General features: G+C 52.4%; 1 protein-coding gene across 1 annotated transcript; it reads left to right on the top strand.

The window, feature by feature from the left end:
- Positions 1-1,516: 1,516 nt before the first annotated feature.
- IL17D (interleukin 17D) lies at positions 1,517-17,609 on the top strand. The gene is made up of 3 exons (XM_036251574.1): positions 1,517-1,528; positions 1,938-2,224; positions 17,047-17,609. Exons 1-3 carry the CDS (start codon positions 1,517-1,519, stop codon positions 17,396-17,398), a joined length of 651 nt encoding a protein of 216 aa, XP_036107467.1. The 3' UTR covers positions 17,399-17,609.
- The last annotated feature ends 4,651 nt before the right edge of the window (positions 17,610-22,260 follow it).

Genomic DNA, 22,260 nt, shown 5'->3' with positions numbered 1-22,260 from the left:
AATTTGGATTTCATTATTAACATGCTGATTTCACATGTTCGTAAGTATGTTCAGATTGGGGAAACTGACCACAAATTGGACAACTAAGATACTTTGCACCTATTTATAAGACATTTTCTCAACTGTTTAGACTCACAAAGACCAATTTTACATTCTATCAAATAGGTGAGCATCTTCAGTAGGTTGTGATCTTTCCCAAATGAAAACTGTTAGAAAGTAAATATTTTCCTTTCCACTTCCAAGGTAATGAAAGGAGAAGAGAAGTTGCCATGTTAACAGATAGTGGCAGGCATTCTGTGGAATAATATACAGAATAGCCTGGTACTGTGTCACCTCACCTTTCGAAAGGATGTCATAATGAGATGAGTATTCTATGAAACGTGTTATATATCCTCCCTCCTAAAAGACTCCTACATTGTTTAATCAAATAAAAAATAAGCAACATTTGAGTATTGGAATCTTTATTTCCACTTCAACAGAAAGAAAACAAAAAAAAACATGAACAATTTACTCATCAGAAAGAGGTGTTTTATAACCGCAAAAGAAATGTTTATCCACCAAGAGCTGTAAATCACTTTAATTGGAGATTTCAGTGGGATTTTTAGCAGTAAATAATGTAATCCCTAAACCCTTCAGTTATTGAATATTCAAGGCATATAAAAGTATTGCTTTTCTACACAGCATAACTGAAATGTAGATTAACCAGTGGTTCACAAGGTATTCAAACACCAGCTGCAGACCATTCGGGGAGCCATGGCGTGTATTTTCCACACGCTCAAAACGTTTGGGGCATTGATGTTTTGTTTTTATTTTCAAAATATTTACTGCTGTAAAACGACCATATTCATGAGCATGAAGCGTTCATTTATGGAATAAACAAATGAGCACATTTTCTTGTATTCTTTAAGTATATATAACATGTACAATTTAAGTATGTTTCCTTTAATTTAATCACAGGACATCAGGTTTATCTGACACGACTGCTTGCACTTACAATTTAGTTATCATGAATTAGGAGTCCCCAACCCTGGGGCAGACCAAGTGATGCCCACTTACAGCCTAGAAATACAAGTTGAGGGAAGATTTTAGTACTTTGATTTTAGAGTTGACAGAGACGCAGAAGGATCATTTTCTGGATGTTTAGGGGAAAGGAGAAACTGCATCCTCTCGCCCTACTAAAGAAATTAAAAATCTGTACTGTATTTCTTTGAACGGTGGAGTCTAAGAGGAGGAAGTTGTCCTGCAGAAGAGATTCCTTCCAGGCTGTGGAGTTCGCTTTTCCCAGGTGGCCTGTTGCGTTCTTGGAGAGCTTTAGTCACTAGAAACGTCTTTGCGCCTTGAGCCCAGCCCGTCCCCCTGACTTGGCCAAGTTGGCCCCTCTGAGCCCGGCACACTCTCGGCGGCGGGGGCGGCGCCATCTCCGGCCACGGCCCCTCCTCGAGCCCCGGCCCAGTCCCGCGGCCTGCGGCCCCCGGCGCACGGCTCGGCGTGACGGTCCCGACAGCATCTCGGGGACATGGGGTCACTGGTGAGTACGCGCCCCCGGCGGCGGGCTTCCCGAGCCCGGGTCGTCCCTGAGCTCCCGCGCGCCGGAACGCGAGGCGCAGCCACCGGGACCCCCGCCCGCGCAGCCGGGATCCGGGCCGCGCGCGGCGGCAGGAGCGAGGCGGCGATGGCGCGGGACGGCGGCTCACAGGCACTCGCACCCCGCGGCGCAGCACCCCGGCCGGCACACGCACACGCGCACGCCGCACGTACCCCAGCTGCGGGCTCTGGGTCGGGCTGCGGGGCGGGCGCGCGGGGCGCGGGGCGGTGGCGGTGGCGGAGCGGGGCGCGCGGGGTGCGGGGCGGGAACGCGGGGTGCGCGGGGGCCCGTGTGCTCGGCGCCCATTCTCGGGCGCGGCTGCGGCTCTGGCTCTGAGCGGCCTGTCCCGCAGGTCTGGACGCTGGCGGCCGGCGCGCTGCTGGCGCTGACGCTGTCGCCGGGCCGGGCGGGCGCCCCGAGGAGCAGCCGGCGGCCGGCGCGGGGCTGCGCTGACCGGCCCGAGGAGCTCCTGGAGCAGCTGTACGGGCGGCTGGCGGCGGGCGTGCTCGGCGCCTTCCAGCACACGCTGCAGCCGGGCCCGCGCGAGCAGGCGCGCAACGCCAGCTGCCCGGGGGGCCGGCCCGACCGCCGCTTCCGGCCGCCCACCCCGCTGCGCAGCGTGTCGCCCTGGGCCTACAGGTGAGCGGGGGCAGCGGGCGGGAGGGGAGCGGGCCGTGCGAGCGACGGGAGGGTCGGGGGTGGGGGACGGGCAGCCGGGGTGGGAGGTCGAGTAGGTAGGGTGGGGGAGCGAGGCAGGGCAGATGGGGTCTGGGGACGGGCAGGTGGGATGGGGGCAAGGGCAAGGGAGACAGGGCGCATACAGCGGGGGAGAGGGAACTGGGCTGCTGGCCCAGGACTGGTTGGGAGCAGTTCAGCCCCGCAGAGGCCGTCACCTCCCTGGAAGGAAATTTGCCGCCCTGCAGCCGCGCGCTGCGTGGTGTCTGGGTGGGACGCACAGAGGACGATGGTTCCATACATTACCGTGGAGCAGTGATGCCACTCACCTACTGCCAGTGACGTCATTGCTCTCCTAATGTCACAAAGTAGCCTCAAAGACACTTGAAAAAGCTCAGTGTGGCTCAGTGGTTGAGCGTGGGCCCATGCACCCACTGGTTCGAGTTTTGGTCAGGGCACATGCCCAGGTTGTGGGCCAGATCCCTGGTGGGGGGCGTGCACGGGCAGCCAATCATGTTCTCTCTCATTGATGTTTCTCTCTCTCCCTCTCCCTTCCAGTCTCTAAAAATCAATAAAGAAAACAAAAAAGAGACACTTGGAAAATTTCTCAGGGCAATAGCTTGGCTTCTCAGGACTGAAGCCGCTTCCTTTACATTTTTCTGTGACCAGGGCTGACCTCTCCAGTCCTACAGGTGCTCACAAAGTAGGCTGGGGGCCTGGAGGCCACAGGGGAAGGGTGACACAGCAATAGCAGTGGTTTGTGAAGACCTCCTGTTGGGCGAGTCTCCTAATGCAACTGGATCTCAGCTCTACATGAAAATAAACTCCAGTGTAAAAATTAAACCACAAAATACAAAAAACAAATGAAAATACCGTCAGGTTATAACTGACATGTTTCTGGCTTGGGTGCTTGATGGTATTTCAACAAATGGGGAAGCAGAACGAGCACCAGGGATTGGGGAAGGAAATTAATTTAGTACTGGACCCATGGAGTTTCCCTATGTCTGGGGGGTGCACAGGTTTAATGACCAGCAGGCAGAAGTTGTGGTCTCAGAGATCAGGGCTGGAGTGCAGAGCCGGACTTGTCAGCCCTAGAATTCTGCACAGTGAGTTAACCTGAGCTGCCCTTGCTGCTATATTCCCTACGAACAGACACCTGTGTCCCCCTCCCCCAAGACCCATCCCAGAGCCGCAAGGAGGAGGGGACAACTAAGGGAGGTTAGGGACAGAAACAGCACACAGTGTCAAGGAGTCTGGTCTGGGCTGCCCTGGCTGCCCGGGAGGCTTTGGGCTGTGCAAAGCCAGGAGCTGTGTCAGGTGGCCAACAGTATCATTGGTGTTGTTTTTTTCGCATTAAGAACACGTGAAATGCCCCCTTCCTGGTGAACAGATGGAAGCCCGAGCGAGGGCTTGCATTCTGAAGGGCCGCTTCTGAGCCAGGCCTGCAGGTGGCTGGGTGCAAAGGGCCCTGCCCTCTGCTCACTGCTTCCCACCTGTCTCTTGAGTGGGGTGCAGGGCAGGATGGACTCCTCAGTGATGAGCCTGTGGCAGTGTCCGTGGGAGAGTGTGCCCCCTGCATTGCCTGCAGCTTGGATTCTGAGGAGTATTTAAGGCTAATGACAAGAAGGCGCCCTTAAGAAAGATGGGGGGCCCTACGGGTTTGGCTCAGCAGTTAGAGCGTGGGCCACAGACCAAACACTCTTGGGTTTGATTCCTGTCGAGGGCACGTACTTCAGTTGCAGTTTGATCCCCAGCCCTGGTCGGGGTCGTGTGGGAGGCAACCAACCAATGTGTCTCTCTCACATTGATGTTTCTCTCTCCCTCCCACTCTATCTGAAAATCAATGGGAAAATATCTTTGGATAAGGATTAAAAAAAAGAAAGAAAGATGGGTGGGGAAGTGGACTCCAGTCAGATAGTCGAGTGGCCTGCTGAGAAAATGCAGGTGGCTCTCAGTCCTACCTGAAAATGAAGCCTAATGTAAAAAATAAAACCAAAAGAGCAGGTAAAAACACGTTCTGTTATATTTGTAATCTTGAAGGAGAGAAGGCCTACTTCGTAGATCCAAAGTCATAAAAGACAAGATTCATCCATTCAGTTACTTAGTTACCCGCCATTTCTGACTCAGGCTCTTGAAACACGGAGATGCTGGACCTCAGGTGCCGCAGGGCCGTGCATGTTAAAGCGGTACTGAGGAGCCTTGTTTTACACCCATCAGGCTCCATTGGCAAGGCTGGAGGAAAAGGGGTTCTTGGATTGCAGGGTGTGTGCCTCAGTGCAGTTTATGGAGGGCAGTGGGTATTAACTAATCCACATTTTAAATCCACCAGCAGTTCCCCTTGGAACGCTCCACCTGTCCACGCACGAAGGGTGTTCACTGCAGTAGCAGCAAGGGGTCCGTGCCATCTGAACACCCCCTGGTAGGCAGCCAGTTTGGTAATGCTCCACAAGCAGCTGGAGAGGAAGGGACAGTGCAGGTGCCGTGGTGGAGGCCAGCCGGCGGCAGCGTGGGACGAGGCCGGCGCCGTGTGCGCAGCCCTCCGCCGGCCGCTGGGAGAGGAGCTTACATAACGTAGACATATGTTAAGTGCTATTCTAAACCACACAGGCATACTGCACACTCTGGGCATCTTTGGAACTGGTCTTCACAGGGCCTCTCAGGAGTGGACAGGAGTGGAAGGAGACGCACAGGATACAAGACTCCTTCTGTTGTCTGCGTTCCCTGCCTTGTGCGTGCATTCCTTATTTTTAAAATGTGAATTTTCTTTTATTTTTATTTATTTATTTATTTTTTGATATTTTTTGTTCAGATAGAGTGGGAGGGAGAGAGAGAAACATCGACGAGAAAGGGACACATTGAGTGGCTGCCTCCCACACAACCAACCAGGGCCAGGGACAAACTGCAACCGAGGTACATGCCCTTAGCGGGAACCGAACCCGGGTCCCCCTGGACCACAGGCCAACACTCTAAGTGCTGAGCCAAACCGGCAGGGCTAAAATGTAAATTTTCTAATGGAGACGAGAAAGGGAAGCTCAGCAGCCATGAGGACAGAGCAGGTACTGAAGGGATGAAGCCTCAGCAGGTGACACTGGACACAGGAGTGAAGGCATGTCTGCTCTACCCCCGGAGTGTGGGCCCGCAGGCAGGCCTGCAGGTGACGCGATGGACTTCTCAGAGCCCCTGGGGCCCTGGGGCTGGGCTGACCATCGAGGAGGAGCTCAGCCTGGAGAGCACGAGGAATCGGGCCAGGACCAGACAGTAAATGGACCCTGTGGCTCTGTCCCAGGGTAGCCATGCTGCTGGCCAGTGTGTTATTGGAACATCAACATTCATCCTCCAGAATATAAAAATATTTTCTGATTTACTTTGTGGCATCCTGTTTGTTTCTCTTGAGCTCTAAAAACAAAAAAAGCCAAAAATAGAACCAATCTGATTGCTCAGCACTATTTTTAAGCCAAACTGACATAGTCGGAGATACATTTTAAGAGCAGTGAGGGTTAGGAGGTTTGCAGATGCTTGTCACTCTCTTGAAACCCCAAAGATAAACACCTCCCAGTGCTCTAAATAGTTCTCATTGTTTATATATTTCACTTATGGGTAGTAGTCTAAACATAGCTTTACTCTAGGAGATGACTAGTGTACAACCATTTATTTTTAGGCTTTTTTACTTTCTTACATAACCCTTTTCCTGCAGGGAATGCAAGAACTACACCAATTTGTTTTGCAGTAAACAGTTCCTTTGAGAGCAACAACATAACCCCAGCAAAAAACCGAAGGAAAGACAGGACCAGGAGTGAAGGGGAGGAGGGGGGCAGGGCAGGGCAAGTCCAGTAACTTAAAAGTAGAGGCAGGGGAGCTCTGGGTGGGGTCCCCACCCCCCTGGGAAGCGGGGCACCAGGGGTTTGGCAGGGCCCCTGGGCAGTCAGGACAGTGCAGGTAAACACCAGTAAAGCTGATGCCTTCCCATGGGGAATCCAACGTGGCACTGCTCTCTATTCTCAGAATTTTGGGCAGGTGACTGGGGCACTCACACTGGTAGGGCAAGGTCACCCCCTGGGCCAGCCCAGTGATGCCCACTCGCTGGGATGACCTGCGCTGCCCGTTGAGTCCATCGTTGGCTATTTAGTAGTGCTGCATTTGAGGAAGGTCTTCATCAGGACAGGTTGAAATAGAATATTTTTGCCTCGCCCTCTTCTGACCCAAACGTCCGGTATCCTCGGGGCACCCCTTACTTCTTCTCTTCACCAGGTGGGGCAGTGACACCCCTCCATCTGACAGTGACCGAGGGGGCTAGGGACCCAGAACACAGGCCCTGACGCCTTTCTCCCAGAGCACACCAGTCTTTCTGCATCATCATTTTTTTTTATCCTCACCCGAGGACATTTTTTTTTGTATTAATCTTCAGACAGAGTGGGAGGGAGAGAGGGAGGATGAGAGAGAGACATCAACTGGCTGCCACCCGCACAACCCAACCAGGGCCAGGGACAAACTACAACCAAGGTACGTGCCCTTAGCGGAAACCGAACCCGGGGCTCTCTGGTCCGCAGTCCGACGCTCTAACCGCTGAACCAAATGGGTCAGGGCTCATTTCTAAGTTGTAAAAGGACTATAATGTTAGAGAAGGTTGGAGAAGTTGAGAACACAGTGTTAAGAAGTTGTCCCCACTGCGGTGACCGCCCCTTCAATGTTCCCCTCTCTCTCAGATGCACACACACCCTGCAGGTGTCCATTCCTCTCCAGGCCTAAGAACAAAGGGGGCGCGGCTGTGTGGTGGCTGTGCTGCCGGCTGCAGCCTGCAGGGGGCAGCACCCCCGTGGCATCTGTCTCCCAGAAGTGCCATGGGAAGACTTGGAGGAGGTCGGCGAGTGTGGGGCTCCCTGCATTAACCAGGACAAAGAGAAGCCATGTCCCCGAAGCTCTCTGGAACGTCCTGAAGAGCCTAGGCTCCACTGTGACATCAACTCTCCTCAGAACCAAGTGCCCTGCAGCTGGTCATCAGACCAGGGCGGCTTCTCCCGTCTGCCCCCTGGGCCAGACCGGCGTGGGCCTGAGCTGCTCTCCCTGTCACAGACTGTCCCTCCCAGCTGCACACATGTGTGCATCTGCCATGACAAAGGAACACACCCCAGGAGAAATGCTGTTCTCACCTGCTCTTCTCCTGCAAAGCGTTTTCTGGGTTTCCTTCCAGATGCTGTGATGAGCCACCACGTCTCCTGGTCCCTGACCTCCCCGGTACACGTGTGGTGTCCGCAGGTTCCCGATGCATGGCTGTGCCGCTGCCCGGGCATCTGGCTAAAGTCAGGGCAGTGTGGCTGATGGGAGAGTCTGGACATGCCCCTAGCCTGCTGGGACTCAGCTTCCCCCCAGTACAGGGAGGGCGCAGGCAAGCTGCCCCCCACCCCAGCCCAGAGCTGCTCAGCTGGCAGAAGGGCTTGCCTCAGGGCTGACCTTGATGCCAAGTTCAGGATCACACCAAAGTCAGCCTCAGTCCGCCGGGCAGGGCTGACGCCTAGCTGTCCTTGGCCCACAGAGAGGGCCAGGCGGAGCCCGCTGGGACCTGGCTGCGGCGTCTGTGCCTGGCCACGCTCTCCGCTCTCCGGGCAGATTTTTTCCATGTCCTCGTTCATGAGAAATGCACCACTGATGTTCCCTTGTGGGGCCAGGAGAGCATTTTCCAGAGCTCCTGGCAGCATGTGCTGAGCTCTAAGGGGAGCGGGGAGCTGCACAGGGGTGTGCGCTGGTCTTTGTGTCCCCAGGAGCCCCCTGGCGGGCAGCCAGTCCTCAGGACAACAGCCTGTGCTCTGGGCCACTTCCAAGGGAGAAAGGGAGACTGGAGGGTTAACACACCCCTGCCCTGGTGACTCTCTCGAACCTGGGGACCAGACAATCTACCAGGCTGTGTGCTGGGGTGATCTGGGGGCTTTAAACAGTGCAGCACCCTGGCCCACCCAGAGAACGACTGAGTCTCTAGGGTCCGGGATGGACCATTGGTTTAAAAGTCCACCTGTGTGGCTCACGGAAGGACATCCACACCATCTCCTCTGCAGTGCTTATTGGGTTGGCAGTGACCCCTTGGCATATGGGGTCCGAGGCTGGTAGGAGCATGAAATTCGGACGTATTTGGAGAAATGCATCACCCCACTGTTTCCTTTGAGCTGAGCTGGTGTGTACAGGCCCAGGCGCCTTGTAGAGAAACTGCTCAACTTCACTGCTGACCATTTGCAAGCAGCCCCTTCTCGTGGGGGCTCCTGACCCGGGGGGAGCATGAGAGCGTGTGTTCATGGCAGGGGGTCTGAAAACCACGCTGTGGAAATCTTGTCTGTGATTTTTCATCGCCCCCATCTCAGGCAAAGACAGGTCTTTTCCAGAGGGTTCTTGGCTGTTGGAAGGGAAGCTGCTTCTCCCTCTGCCTTCTGAGGGGTCCAGATGCCTTGTGTACCTACGTCCGTGACATCTCTGGGTGTGGCGAGGGAGCCCGCTGCTTCACGGCGGTCTTGGCTCTTCTCACCCTGCTCGCTCTGCAGACGTGGTCAGCTCGCCAGGCTCTGAGAGGCCTACCAGGGCTGTGCGCTAGTTTTCTAGGTTGATTTGGGGGTTCTCCAATATCTTGGAGACTCAGTGGATTACAGTGGTGTTTTCTAAGCAGAAGACATGGATTAATAAGTCACACTGTCGGCCTGTCCCTCAGGAAGCGGGGGAGCACTCCAGTCATCAGATCAGCCCCTCACTCTGCAGAGAGGCCGTGGAGGCAGGTGCCAGGAAGCAGCCTGGACAGCAGAGCCCCTGAGTTCGGGCAGTGGGAATGCAGACAAAGACGCGGATATGGGACCAGGAGGACTGTCCTCAGCAGGACCAGCCTCGATAGGCTCGATTACATGCCTTTTATACCTCACAGCAAAAGCTTAGTGATAGAAGAAGATGGGATCTTCTTGATATAATGCCCAGGGCTACAACAGTGCTGTATAGAATTAGTTCGCCTTGCAGACAACGTGGGCACCCAGGAGCACCCAGGCTGTTATCTCAGGTATTTCAAGGTACATGGGGTCACCCTTAGCCCCGAGCTGCACAAATACAATGCAAGCCTGATTCCCTGAGCTTGTGGGGGAGGTCGAGTCTCTGACTCAAGACCTCCGGGCTCGCCCTGGCCGGTTTGGTTTAGCAGTTAGAGCGTCGGTCTGTGGTCCTGAGAGACCCGGGTTCGGTTCCCGCTAAGGGCATGTACCTCGGTTGCAGTTTTTCCCCGGCCCTGGTCGGTTGTGCGGGTGGCAGCCACTCGATGTGTTCCTTTCACATCGATGTTTCTCTGTCTCTCTGTTCCTCTCTCTACCTGAACAAAAAATGGAAAAATGTCCTCGGGTGAGGATAAAAAAAAAAAAAAAGACCTCCGGGCTCTGTGGACTCTGTCAGACACGTAGCTGGCTCCCAACAGGCAGTGATGGGCCCAGTGCCACTGGTCAGTAACTAAACTGGACCAAAATGTTAGGTTCAGGACTCAGACTCCACCTGCCCTTCCACAGAAGTCTGTCGGGCTGAGCTCCTGAAGAACCACACTCCCCAGGGGCTGTTTCACTCACTCAGTTCAGCACGTGTGGGTTTCCGTCCGAGCCGAGAAGGTCCCTCCTTTGTTGCTGGATCTGGGTCTTGGATGGAAGTGAACAACAACCACACTTAGCCTCTGCTGCTCTGAAATTAAAATAATGTTACGTTTGGCCCCGGCCGGTGTGGCTCAGCGATTAGAGCGTCGGCCTGTGGACCAGCGAGACTCAGGTTCGGTTCTGCTAAGGGCACATACCTTGGTTGCAGTTTGTCCCCAGTCCCAGTTGGGGTCGTGTGGGTGGCAACCACTCCATGTGTCTCTCTCGCATCGATGTTTCTCTCTCTCTTTCTTCTTCCCTCTCTCCTTCCCTCTCTATCTGAAGATAAATGCGAAAATGTCCTCGGGTGAGAATAAAAAATAAATAAATACATAATGTTACGTTTGGGAAACAGGAGGCTGAGCCAGGTCTGTGAATATGTGGCTCTTGACACTGGGCCTCAGCAGGCACCAGGGCTGCCACTCGGTCTGCGGTGCCAGCGTCTTGCCTGCAGCTCCTTCGGCCACTCCGAATTGCTTCCTAAAGTTTAGGTTCTGAGGTGCTTCTTTCTGTCTCTGTTGTCACTCACATTCCTCCCGACTCAGTTTCCGCCAGCTTCGCTCATCCCGGAGGGCAGCCTTTGTCCTTAGATGGGCAGGCCAGCTGCCCTCCGGCCCAGGGCCACATGGGCCCAGGACACTCTGGGAGGCCATCGGGGGAGAACCTGCTGTTCCAGGTGCGTCTGTACCGAGCTCTGTGGAGCGGCGCTTGGGGAAGGGGGACAGAGCTGGTCCCGAGGCGGGGCGGCCCTGCGTGGTCAGAGACAGCCCGGCTGGCGTGTCTTCACGTGGAGTTCACAGCAGCTCTCTGCACAAAGCACTCTCGCGGACAGTTCCAGACTCGAGGCCGGAGGTTGGGCTGCTGGGTGTCAGCACTGTCTGTCCCTGCTGGCCTGAGTCTCCCAGCCCATGTCCTAGCAAACGTGTCTGTCTGTGTTCCGTGAGGGCCAGTGGCTTGGGACCCACAGCACAGGAGTCAGTGTGACATGTGTGCCGTGCCCCTGCCCTGCACACGTCTGTTTCAAGAGAACCTCCAGTCACAGCCACAACCTGGAAACCATCGAATTGTGTGCCTTCTTACTATGCCCCACATTCCAGACGAGGTCTTAGCCCAGAGGTGTCTCCATGACGGTGGAAGTTTCACTCCTGGTGCGCTGACTGGTGGAAGTGAGATGTATATTGTTAGCAGAGGAGCTTCTGACCGCGGCAGCATCCAAGCCACTGTTCTACCAGGAAAAGTACAGGCAGCACGTGGCTTGGTGCACAGAGGAGGGGCCCACCCGGTTAGGTCGGGGGACCTTTGCTGCCTGAGGCCAAACCTGTGTTTCAGATAAGGAAGCTGAGTCTGAAGAAGCCATGCCTGACCTGCTTATGCCCCCTCCCATTGTGTCTTGTGAATTTATGCCCACTGTCAATAAAGAAAAATATTTTTATTTTATTTAAATTTTTTTTCCTTTTTTCTTTATTGATTTTAGAGAGAGAGGAAGGGAGAGGGAGAGAGAAATAGCAACATTGATTAGTTGCCTCCTGCATGCCCCCCACTGGGGCCCACAACCTGGGCATGTGCCCTGACCTGGAATCGAACTGGTGACCTCTTGGTGCAGGGTCTCTGCTCAGCCACAGAGCCGCCCGGCCAGGGCAGAACCTGCTGGATTTCCCCTCGGAGCCCAGGAGGAAGGGTCTCAGGTCTCAGCGGCAGGTAAGCCAGGCCGGGGGTGGCCGCTGGCTCTGTGCCTGCGCAGGGCTTTTTTATTGAGATACAATTGACATACAGCATTATTTTAGTTCCAGGCAAGTAATATAATGATTCTATATATGTGTATATTGAGAAATGGTCACCATAGTAAGTCTAGTTAACATCCATCACCTCACCTAGTTACAAAGTTTTTTTCTTGCAATGAGATTTACTCTTGTAGCAACTTTCAAATACACAATATAGTTAACTGCAGTCCCCATGCTGTACATGACATCCCCAAGCTTACTTTATAACTGGAAGTTTGTGCCCTATGACCCCGTCACTCACTTCAGCCGCCCCTAGCCCCTCCCTCTGGCAACCACTAAATATGTTCTCTGTGTCTTTGAGCTCTGGTTTTTGTGTTCTTTTTTATTTTAAATATTTTTTAAATTATTTTTTATTTATTTTTTGCATCTATCTTCAGATAGAGTGGGAAGGAGAGAGGGAGGAAGAGAGAGAGAGAGACATTGATGTGAGAGAGACACATCAACTGGTTGCCACCCACACGACCTCAACCGGGGAGAGGACAAACTGCAACTGAGGTACGTGCCCTTATCGAGAACCAAACCCGGGACTCTCTGGTCTGCAGGCCGATGCTGAGCCAAACCGGCCAGAGTGGGTTTTTGTGTTTTTTTTCAGATGCACTTATAAGTGAAATAGTATGGTACTTGTCTTTCTCTGACTAACTTATTTCACTGAGCCCAGTAAAGTCCAGGTCTATCTGTGTTGTTGCAAATGGCAAGATTTCTCTCCTTGGCAAAGTAGTGTTCCATTGTGTACAGTATCACAGCTTTATCCAGTGGGCGCTTGGGTTGTTTCCACATCTTGGCTACTGTAAATAACGCTGCAGTTAATGTAAGGGTGCACAGATCTTTTCAAATTTTTTTTTTTCCCTTTACATAAATACCCAGAAGTGGAATCCCTGGGTCATCTGGCAGTTTCATTTTCTATTTTTCGGGAGCCCCATACTATCTTCCACAGTAGCTGCACCATTGTGCAATCCCCACAGTGCACAGGGCCCCGTTCTCCACTCCTCGGCCAGCACTTGTTGTTTGCTGGCTTGTTGTGGTGGTTAATCCTCACCCGAAGGTGTTTCCCATTGATTTTCAGATAGAGTGGAAGGGAGGGAGGGAGGGAAATATTGATGTGAGAAAGACACATTGATTGGTTGCCTCCTGCACAGGCTCAGTTGGGGGTCGAACCTGCAACCCAGGTATATGCCCTTGACCAGGAATCGAACCTGTGACCCTTTGGTCTGAGGGCCAACGCTCTAACTGCTGAGCCAAACCAGGGCTTGTTGGCGTTTTAATGGCAGCTGTTCTGACAGGTGTGAGGTGACATCTCTGTGGTTTTGGTTTGCATCTCTGATGATTAGTGACGTTGAGCTCTTGTCATGTACCGGTTGACCTCTTTGGAAAAACATGCATTCAGTTCCTCAAACCGTTTTAAAAATTGTGCTTTTTTTCTGCTATTGAGTTGTGTGAGTTCTTTATATATTTTGGATATCAACCACGTATCAGACATATGATTTGCAGGTCTCTCCCATTCAATAGCTGCTTTTCATTTTGTTGATAGTTTCCCTTTGGACTGAAACGCCTGCTGAGTTTTCTACATGCTACGTGTCGTTGGTCAGATCCTCATAGTACTGTTGACTGTGTTCTCGTACCTGTAGCAACAGTAATTTGGCTAAATCAGATTCCAGCTGGGTTTCGGACTAGTGTCTTCTCAAGCCTCTGCCCTTCTTGGCTCTAGGGAGGCCCTGCTGCCCCTGTGTCTCCCTTAAAGTTGGTTTTCCTGCCTTTTACTTGGATGTCACCACACACTGCCCGAACCACCCTCTATACATGAATGCATTGAAAACCCCTGCCTTCCACCAACACCTCTCTGATCATCTTCCCTCCCAGTGTCCGAGGGGTTCCCTACTCCTCTCTGACCAGGTCACTTCCCTCTGCCACTCTTCCCAGGACCTCCAGGGTTAAATCCAAGTTCCCTGCTGTGAATGAAGACCTTGCTGGTCCGGCCTCCAGGTCAGCCCTAACCGCCCTGTTCCCTTGCTTCCTGGGACAGCCGTGCCCAGGAGGCCCTGGCTGCCACGCAGCCAGCTGTCCCGGTGTCCCTGGAGAGTAGACACGCCTCGCCGACACAGTGCCTGGAGCGTCACTGGCGCTCACATGGTTGTGGAGGAGACGTTGGAAGTGATGGACATTGCAGGGACTCCCTGTCCTTCGTGCGCTCACTGAGGTCTTGCTCTGAAGCCGGTGAGAAGGACAGGAAGCCACCATCAGTCGCCATCTCTCTCTCAGAAGCCCAAGTGTTACGAGCAGGTGGGGAAGAGCAGACAAGTCCTAAGGACAAAACTCGTTAAGATATTGGCTTGAATTGAACCTTAAGTAAGGTGGGTCTTCACTCAGTTGACACTGGTTTGGGAAGGGGCACCCCGAGCAGAGCTCAGCTGCAGCCCACGCAGGGCACGTCCCACTGGAGGAGGCCAGGGGCAGGTGCACAGAGGGAAGACGCAGAGGTGGTGGGGACCAGGAGGGACCACGCTGTGTGGGCCTCTGAAGGCAGAGCAGAGGACTCTGGACTCTCATGGTGCACCCCAGCCGGCGCCGCGGCACCCCAGCTGGGCAGGAATGAGGCATGGCAGGGGATGTGGGAGTGTTGGCAAGGCGGAGGTGGGCCTTGTCTGCCCTCACAGGACAGAGCTCACAATGCTACGGAAGCCTGGCGGGCAGTCCTGAGGGAAGAGTCATGACTCCAGCCATCTGTGTGCCTGTCGGGAGTGAAGGAGTGGAGCCCGTGAGTGTAGGGGTCTTGGCGGCAGAGACACATGCGCTTTGCGACAGCCCCTGTGCCTGCTGGTCCTCACGAGATGTGTGAGTGGTCACAGGCTGAGTCTGCTCCTTCCCCTAGTGCAGCGATAAGGCAAGTTTGGGCATGTGCCTGTGTGGGCACCACCAGCAGGGTCCCCTGTGCCTGAGGCCTCCTTGCTCCCCATTGCTCCCCTCATCCTTCTGGTCACCCCAAGAGGGAGTCTTGGAATCCCCACTGACTCAAACAGGAGATGTGCCTCTCAGCTGTGGATGCTCCGTGGCAGGCTGGGCGTGGCCCTGCAGCTGAGCCGTGGCCCTCTGCAGGGCATCCTGCCAGCAGCTGCCCTGCCACGTGTACCAGGTGTTACCCACCTCTGGGACGTGGACGCCCACACAGTGCCTTCCTGTAGGCAAAACCGTCTTAGCTCTTTCCCACTGTGTAATGGCACGTAGTTGGCGTGGAGTGAATTTGTCGAGGCGTGAAGATGCTGTTTCTAGACTCTTCTCTGCCCGGCCACCCTGGCCACCAGTGTCTGAAGATGTGGGAAAGGGGAAGGAGGACTCGCGACCCTCCTTAGCTGTCCAGGGGCACTTCTCCTGCAATAGCCCCAGCTACCCTCTCCCGCCCTGCCCCCGCGCCCTGCTGCTCCTGCCCCCCTTGCCCACTTTCACCAGATGAGCCCAGGATATTTCTTGACTGGAAACCTCTCAACCTGGTTGGTACGTTTTAGTCATTAGCAGTGAGGACTAGTCCACAGAACCTGTCACTTCAAGGACCTATGACTTATGCAAGTCACAGGGGTCAGGAAGCTGGCCAGGCCCTCCCTGGGGCGCCAGCCGTGCTGTAGCTCACGGCTGTTGGGAGCACTCAGGAAGAGGAATGGAGGAGAAACCCTACGTACCTCAAGGTCTAGGTTCAGAAACCTTTAAGCACCGATCATTTTTCCCATTTACTTCAGGCTTCTATTGGTCAGCATTTTGGGGGCTTTCCTGGACTGGCACGTGGTAGGTGTGTTGCTTGAGAGGTTGGAGAAGTTGGAACTATGATTCTGAAATGTTAGTATCCCCTAACACTCAGCTCCAGAAGAAAGACAAACATTCATAAGAGGATTATGCAAAGTTTTTTTTGTGTGTGTGTGTGATTATTAATCCTCACCCGAGGATATTTTTACATTTATCTTCAGATAGAGCTGGAGAGAGGGAGAGAGAGAGAGACAAACATCAGGGGAAGAGAGAGAGAGAAAAACATCAACATGAGAGAGACACATTGATTGGTTGCCACCCCCACAGACCCAGAGGGGTCAGGGACGAACTGCAACCGAGGCATGTGCCCTTGGCTAGAATTGAACCCTCCTCGACTTTTGGTCCGCATGCTGATGCTCTAACCACAAAGCCAAACCAGCCAGGGCATTACACAAGTTTTAAATGGGAAGATTAATGGAAATGAGAATTTGGAGTTTTGGTGATCCCATGAGACATGGGGACAATCCCACCCTCTGCAAAGAGACATTAGGAAGGACTCCTAGGTCCCCATTAATGACTTCCTTGCTTAGGGGAGGGGGTGGCAGAGGGCAGAGTGGAACCTGGGGTTCTCCTGCTTCCCCTACAGAGCCACAGGGTCCAGAGAGGGCCAGAGCCTCCCAGCATGGCAGCCGGGCTGTTTGTAGGTGTCTGGCAGGTGGTCCTTGGCATCTGGCCTGAAAATCAGGAGTCCTGGATGAGGGTGAAGATCACCAAGTTTAAACCTTTGTGCACTTTTCAAATGTCCCAGACTAGCCAGGCCTGCCGTCCTGTGGTGTGACTGACTCCTTCAGGGAGGAGGGCACATGAACCCTGACAGATGGACACAGGGCTCACCTGTGGCCTTCTGGACAGGTGTCTCAGAGCTGCTGTTGCTCGTGGCCGTCTCAGTGGCCAGGTTATTGGTGTCTGCGTGGTCTGGCGCCCAAGCCAGCTAGTTCCATGCAGCGCCACCTGCCCTGGGGACCACTGTGGGCAGTGCCCTGGCAGCCCTGGCCTTTTCGGAGTTGCAGAGCCTGGTGGGCTGGAGCAGAGGCAGTCCTCCCCCTCAGAGCTGGAGTTGGGGTCCTGGCTCAGGGCGGGTGTCTGATCACACTCCAGTGGCTATGTGGTCACCTGTCGGTGCACATGCACAGTGTAGAGGTGTTATTTTTTTAGAGGTATTGGTGCAGAGTCTGATAGCATTTTAGGGAATGGCCTGAGAACAACTATAAAGTCTGTCCTTGTCATCTGGGCCTCCCATTGACACTACCTGGGTTAAAGTGTCCGGCTAACCTTCCTGCTCCCTGTGAGCGGTGACCTCAGCACTTCCTAGTACACCTTAGGCCGCTCACTGCACAGGCGGCACCCCTTCCACACCCCTACACTGAAGCCCCGGCCTCTGGCCCGGTGCGCAGTGACCTGAGTGCACCGGAGGAGCGCGCACCAACCCGGCGCACTGCCCAGCGCTGCCTGAGCCGGGCACCCCGACCCCTGCGCACTGCACCCGTCCTAGTTCCTGCGAGCCCAAGTTCCCACTGACCCCAGCGGGTCACTGGTCTCCAAGGCCCTGGCCCAGCGCTCACTGACGCGGCTCTCCCCGCAGGCTGTCCTACGACCCCACGCGCTACCCTCGGCTCCTGCCGGAGGCCTACTGCCTGTGCCGCGGCTGCCTCACCGGGCCGCGCGGAGAGGAGGACCTGAGCCTGCGCAGCGCCCCGGTGCTGCTGCCCACGGTCGTGCTGCGCCGCACGCCAGGCTGCGCGGGGGGCCGCTCCGTCTACGCGGAGGAGTACGTGGCGGTGCCCGTGGGCTGCACCTGCGTCCCCGCGCCCGACCGCGACGCGCCCGCCGTCTCCGGAGCAGACCGCGACGGAAAAGAGCGGAACCGGGACCCAGGTCACCAGGAGCGGGACCGAGACCTGCGCAGGCCCTCCCGTTCGGGAGCAGGACAGTGACCTGGGCAGGTCTTCTCGCCCGGGCCACCCTCGGGGGAACCTCTCCCGCGGCCCCGGCTTCTGCTGGGCGGGAGGCAGGAGGTGCCTAGTGTAGGGATCCGGCCGCGGGACAGGACGGCCATCCAGGCCTGAGGCCGCAGCCGGGCCCACCGCCCAGCCTGTGCGTGCTGCTGGGACACGCAGGCCAAAGCCCGCACGTAGGTAGGTGGTAGACGCTTTTTGAAACATCCTTTTAAAAAAATATATACCTGCTTATTTGAATTAGCAGCAGAAATTTTTATATTAGCGATTTTGAACAATTACATTAAAAAATTTTACTTGCACATGTACTTTTTTTTTTTATAAGACCTTGTTTTTCCTTTCTTTGCTAGGTTTTAAATGCACAGTTGGAATCCTCAGATAAACCCCTTTCAGTGGGTGCTGTGGCCCGTCTCGGAAATCAGCCTGTCCCTATTGCTGGCACCACCAGACGGACAGGGCTGGCCCGGGCGTGCCCAGCCACCTGGTAGCCGCAGGGATAGAGGAGAGCAGTGTAGCAGGCTGGTCAGCCCAGAAGCATCCCAGAAATCCTAAACTTGGGTGTATTTACCAGTATATCAATGGCTGCAGGTTTACTCAATTAAATTTTTTTTCACTTTTCAGTCAGTGGGGCCAACTTGTGGGTAAGAGGTGGTGAGATAAAGGTGACAGGTGGAATGTGACATCTTTGCCAACTCCCAAAAAAAAACCCCAACTCTTGGGTGTTTTAAGGGCTTCTGGAACTAGCCACAAAGGAGGAGGGGAAAGTGAGCTAATGTAACCATTTCCAGAAAGCAGTGTCAAGCCTCTTTTTCTACACACTGCAATGAGCTGAGCCCTTACTCTTCCTTAGGTTGGAAGTCTGTCCCTGAACACAATGATTTGTAAAAGTGAGTTCTTTTTAAATCATTAAAACGTTGGTGAAAGTATGTTGCTTGTGTGTATGTCTCTCTGATGGGCTCAACTGAGTTTTATGTTGTTAATCCTCACCCAAGGATATTTTTCTATTTATCTTCAGATGCAGAGGGAGGGAAGGAGAGAAACATCCATGTGAGAGGGACACAACCAGGGCCAGGGATGAACCGCAACCGAGGTACATGCCCTTGACCAGAATCAAACCCATGACTCATTGGTCCTTGGGCCAGAGTTCTAACCACTGAGCCAAACCAGCCAGGGCCAAGGATATTTTTTCCATTGTTTTTTTTAGATATTTTAGTGGAAGGGAAGGAGGGAGGGAGGAAAGAGAGAAACATCGATGTGAGAGAGACACATCGACTGGTTGCCTCCCACACGACTGACCAGGGCCAAGGATCAAACTTGCCACCCAGATACATGCCCTTGAAGAGACCCCTCAATCTGCAGGCTGAAATTCTAACCACTGCGCCAAACCAGGGCATGAGTTTTAGAGAAAACAATATGTATATTAAAGTCTTCACTTTATCTTAATTTTATGGTAGAAATTTAAGATTTGATTTGGTCTTAGATCAGGTAGTCATGTAAAGTCAATCTCTGCTCTTCTGTGACACCCCACCCAAGCTAAGAGGTACCCCTCCCTTTTAGTATTAATCTTCACCCGAGGATATTTTCCCATTGATTGTGAGAGAGAGTAGCAAGGAGGGAAGGAGAGAGAAACATCAAGGTGAAAGAGACACATGAAAGAGACACATCGATTGGTTGCCTCCCATACGACCCCATCCAGGGCTAGGGATTGAACTTGCAACCCAGGTACCGTGCCCTTGACCAGAATTGAACAAGCAGCCCTTCAGTCCAAGGGCCCTAACTGCTGAGCCAAACTGGCCAGGGCGAGAAGTGCCCTTTCTTTATGTTCACTCCAGGTGTCAGCTGTCACAGATGGAAACCTCTTCAGCTCCCGTGTCTCCGTCAGCCTCCCTTTGACTTGGATGCAAGGTTCACTGAGAGGACTTGCAATGTTTACCATCTGTTAATAGAAGTTGTGCATGGAAACACATTGCTGAGCAGCATCTGGATTTTCCAAGTAGCTGTGGACAGCTCTCTGTACAGTGTGGGAATTTTTTAAAGGTAGCCCTAGTGGTGGTGCATCTAGAACACTTTTCCAGACACGAAGATGCAGAGCAACCTTTTGTTGCCAGTTCAGATAAAAACAACAGAAATCCAAAGCCCTGGCTGGGTACTTCAGTTGGTTAGAGTGTCCCAATACCCTAAGGTTGTGGGTTCAATCCTCAGGATACATAAAAGAAACAACCAATGACTGTATGAATAAGTGGAACAACAAATCGATGTTTCTCTCCCCTCCCCTCCTCTCTTTTTTTAAAGATCAATAAAGTTTTGTTTTTTTAAAAATCCAGTTTAAAAAGAAAAACTGTTTTTCAGACTGGTGCTCTGGGTGGTTTCAGTCACCACTGCTGTGCACCTTCATCCGGCCATCCCTCAGACATGAACAGTCACACGAGAGCGGGTGAGGGGAGCTGTGCGGATGGGGCACGTCACCATTTTATTAGTTGTGTTGTTAGTTTACGTGCTTTGTTAAAAGGCAGCACATTCCCAGTGGAAGGAACTGGCTTTCCATCCTTAGACCTGTGAGGCTGCCTTTTTCTGTGCTTCCCTCTGAGGGCACATCCGTCTACTTAACTGTTTTTGTGTGTTTGTTTTGTAAAGACACAGGAGCTTTTTTTCTTTTTTTTAATTTTTAAAATTGATTTTAGAGAGAGAAGAAGGGAGAGGGAGAAATGGAAACATCGATGAGAGAGAACATGGATTTATTTGAGATAAATTTATTTGCCATTTTACTGTTCATATTTTTTATTTTCTTCTTCAAGAAGACCCTGCATGCCCCCCACTGGGATCAGGCCCACAACCTGGGCATGTGCCCTGACCGGGAATCGAACCTCTTGGTGCATGGGTCCACACTTAACCACTGAGCCACACCGGCTGGGCTGTAATTACATTTTTACATGAGTTAAGCTTTGCCCCTTCCCTCTCTTACCCCCATGGACAAATAAGGTTTCTCTTTTTTTTTTTATCCTCACCCGAGGACATTTTTTCCATTTTTTTGTTGAGGCAGAGTGGGAGGAAGAGAGAGAGAGAGAGAGAAACATCGATGTGAAAGGGACACATCGAGTGGCTGCCACCTGCACGACCAACCAGGGCCGGGGACAAACTGCAACCGAGGTACGTGCCCATAACAGGAACTGAACCCGGGTCTCTCGGGACCGCAGGCCGATACTCTAACCGCTGAGCCAAACTGGCCAGGGCTCTCTCATCTTAAATGCTAAATTTATAGACCAACTAAAATTCTGCTACTTGCATACAGTTCCTAAATTACATGTTATATTTCTACGCATGATATGTTACCTCCTTAGGGAATTTTTAGCAAACTGCTTCTTTAAGGAAATAGTATGATAGGGGTTATTTTTTATTAACTTCATGGTTGACTGTACTACAGATGTCCCCCCTTTTCCCCATTTGACCCCCTTCTCCCCGCTACCACCCCCCTCCTGTCTAGGTCCATTGGTTATTCATATATACATATAAATTCTTTGGTTTATCTCTTCCTGCCTTCCTTCTCTGCTTCCTTTTGAGGTTCATCAGTCTAACAACCAATTTGTACTTCTTAATCCCTCCACCTTTTTCACCCATCCCAATTCCCCTCCCATCTGGCAACCAGCTAAATGTTCTCTGTATCTGTGAGTCTTTTTCTATTTCTGCTTGTTCATTTTGTTTGTAGATTCAATCATTGATAAATTTATTTGCCATTTTACTGTTCATATTTTTTATTTTCTTCTTCAAGAAGACCCTTCAACATTTCATATAATACCGGTTTGGTGATGATAAACTCCTTTAGCTTTTTCTTGTCTGGAAAACTATATGTCCATCAATTCAAAATGACAGCTTTGCAGGATAATCTTGGTTGTAGGTCCTTGCTTTTCATCACTTTGAATATTTCTTGCTACTCCTTTCTGGCCTGCAAATTTCTTTTGAGAAATTAGCTGACAATCTTACAGGAGCTCCTTTGAAGGTAACTAACTGCTTTTCTCTTGCTGCTTTTAAGATTCTCTCTTTGTCTTGAGTCTTTTGCATTTTGATGTTGTGTCTTGGTGTGGGCCTCTTGGGGTTTGTCTTGTTTGGGACTCTCTGTGCTTCCTGGATTTGTATGTCTGTTTCCTACACCAAGTTAGGGAAGTTTTCTGCCATTATTGTTTCAAATAGGTTTTCGATTTCTTGTTTTCTCTCTTCTTCTTCTGGCACGCCCAAGATGCCAATGTTGGTCTCTTGAAGTTATCCCAGAGGCTCCTTACACTATCCTCATTTTTTTGTATTCTTTTTTCTTTTGCTGTTCTCATTGGGTGTTTTTTGCTTCCTTATATTCCAGATTGATGGTTTGCTTCTCAGCTTCCCCTACTCTACTGTTGATACCCTGTAATTTATTCTTTTTTTTTTTTTTTAATCCTCACCTGAGGATTTATTTTTATTTTTATTTTTTTATCCTCACCCGAGGATATTTTTCCATTTTTTGTTCAGGTAGAGTGGGAGGGAGAGGAACAGAGAGAGAGAAACATCAATGTGAAAGGAACACATCGAGTGGCTGCCACCCGCACGACCAACCAGGGCCGGGGACAAACTGCAACCGAGGTACATGCCCTTAGCGGGAACCGAACCCGGGTCTCTCCAGACCGCAGGCCGACGCTCTAACCGCTGAGCCAAACCGGCCAGGGCACCTGAGGATATTTTTTCCATTTATGTTCAGATAGAGTGGGAGGGAGAGAGAAACACTGATGTGAGAGAGACACAATGATTGGTTGCCTCCCCTACAACCCTGACCAGGGCTGGGGACCGAACTGAAACCAAGGTACATGCCCTTGGCT

This window comes from Molossus molossus, unplaced genomic scaffold, assembly GCF_014108415.1.
Source record: "Molossus molossus isolate mMolMol1 unplaced genomic scaffold, mMolMol1.p scaffold_m16_p_10, whole genome shotgun sequence".
NCBI classification, from domain to species: Eukaryota; Metazoa; Chordata; class Mammalia; order Chiroptera; family Molossidae; genus Molossus; species Molossus molossus.
Note: the sequence above shows the minus strand (reverse complement) of the source record. Positions and strands in the feature narration are given on the sequence as shown.

Coding starts and splice junctions, on each gene's coding strand:
- IL17D (XM_036251574.1), top strand. Junction 2,225..17,046: donor GTGTCGCCCTGGGCCTACAG/GTGAGCGGGGGC, acceptor CTCTCCCCGCAG/GCTGTCCTACGACCCCACGC.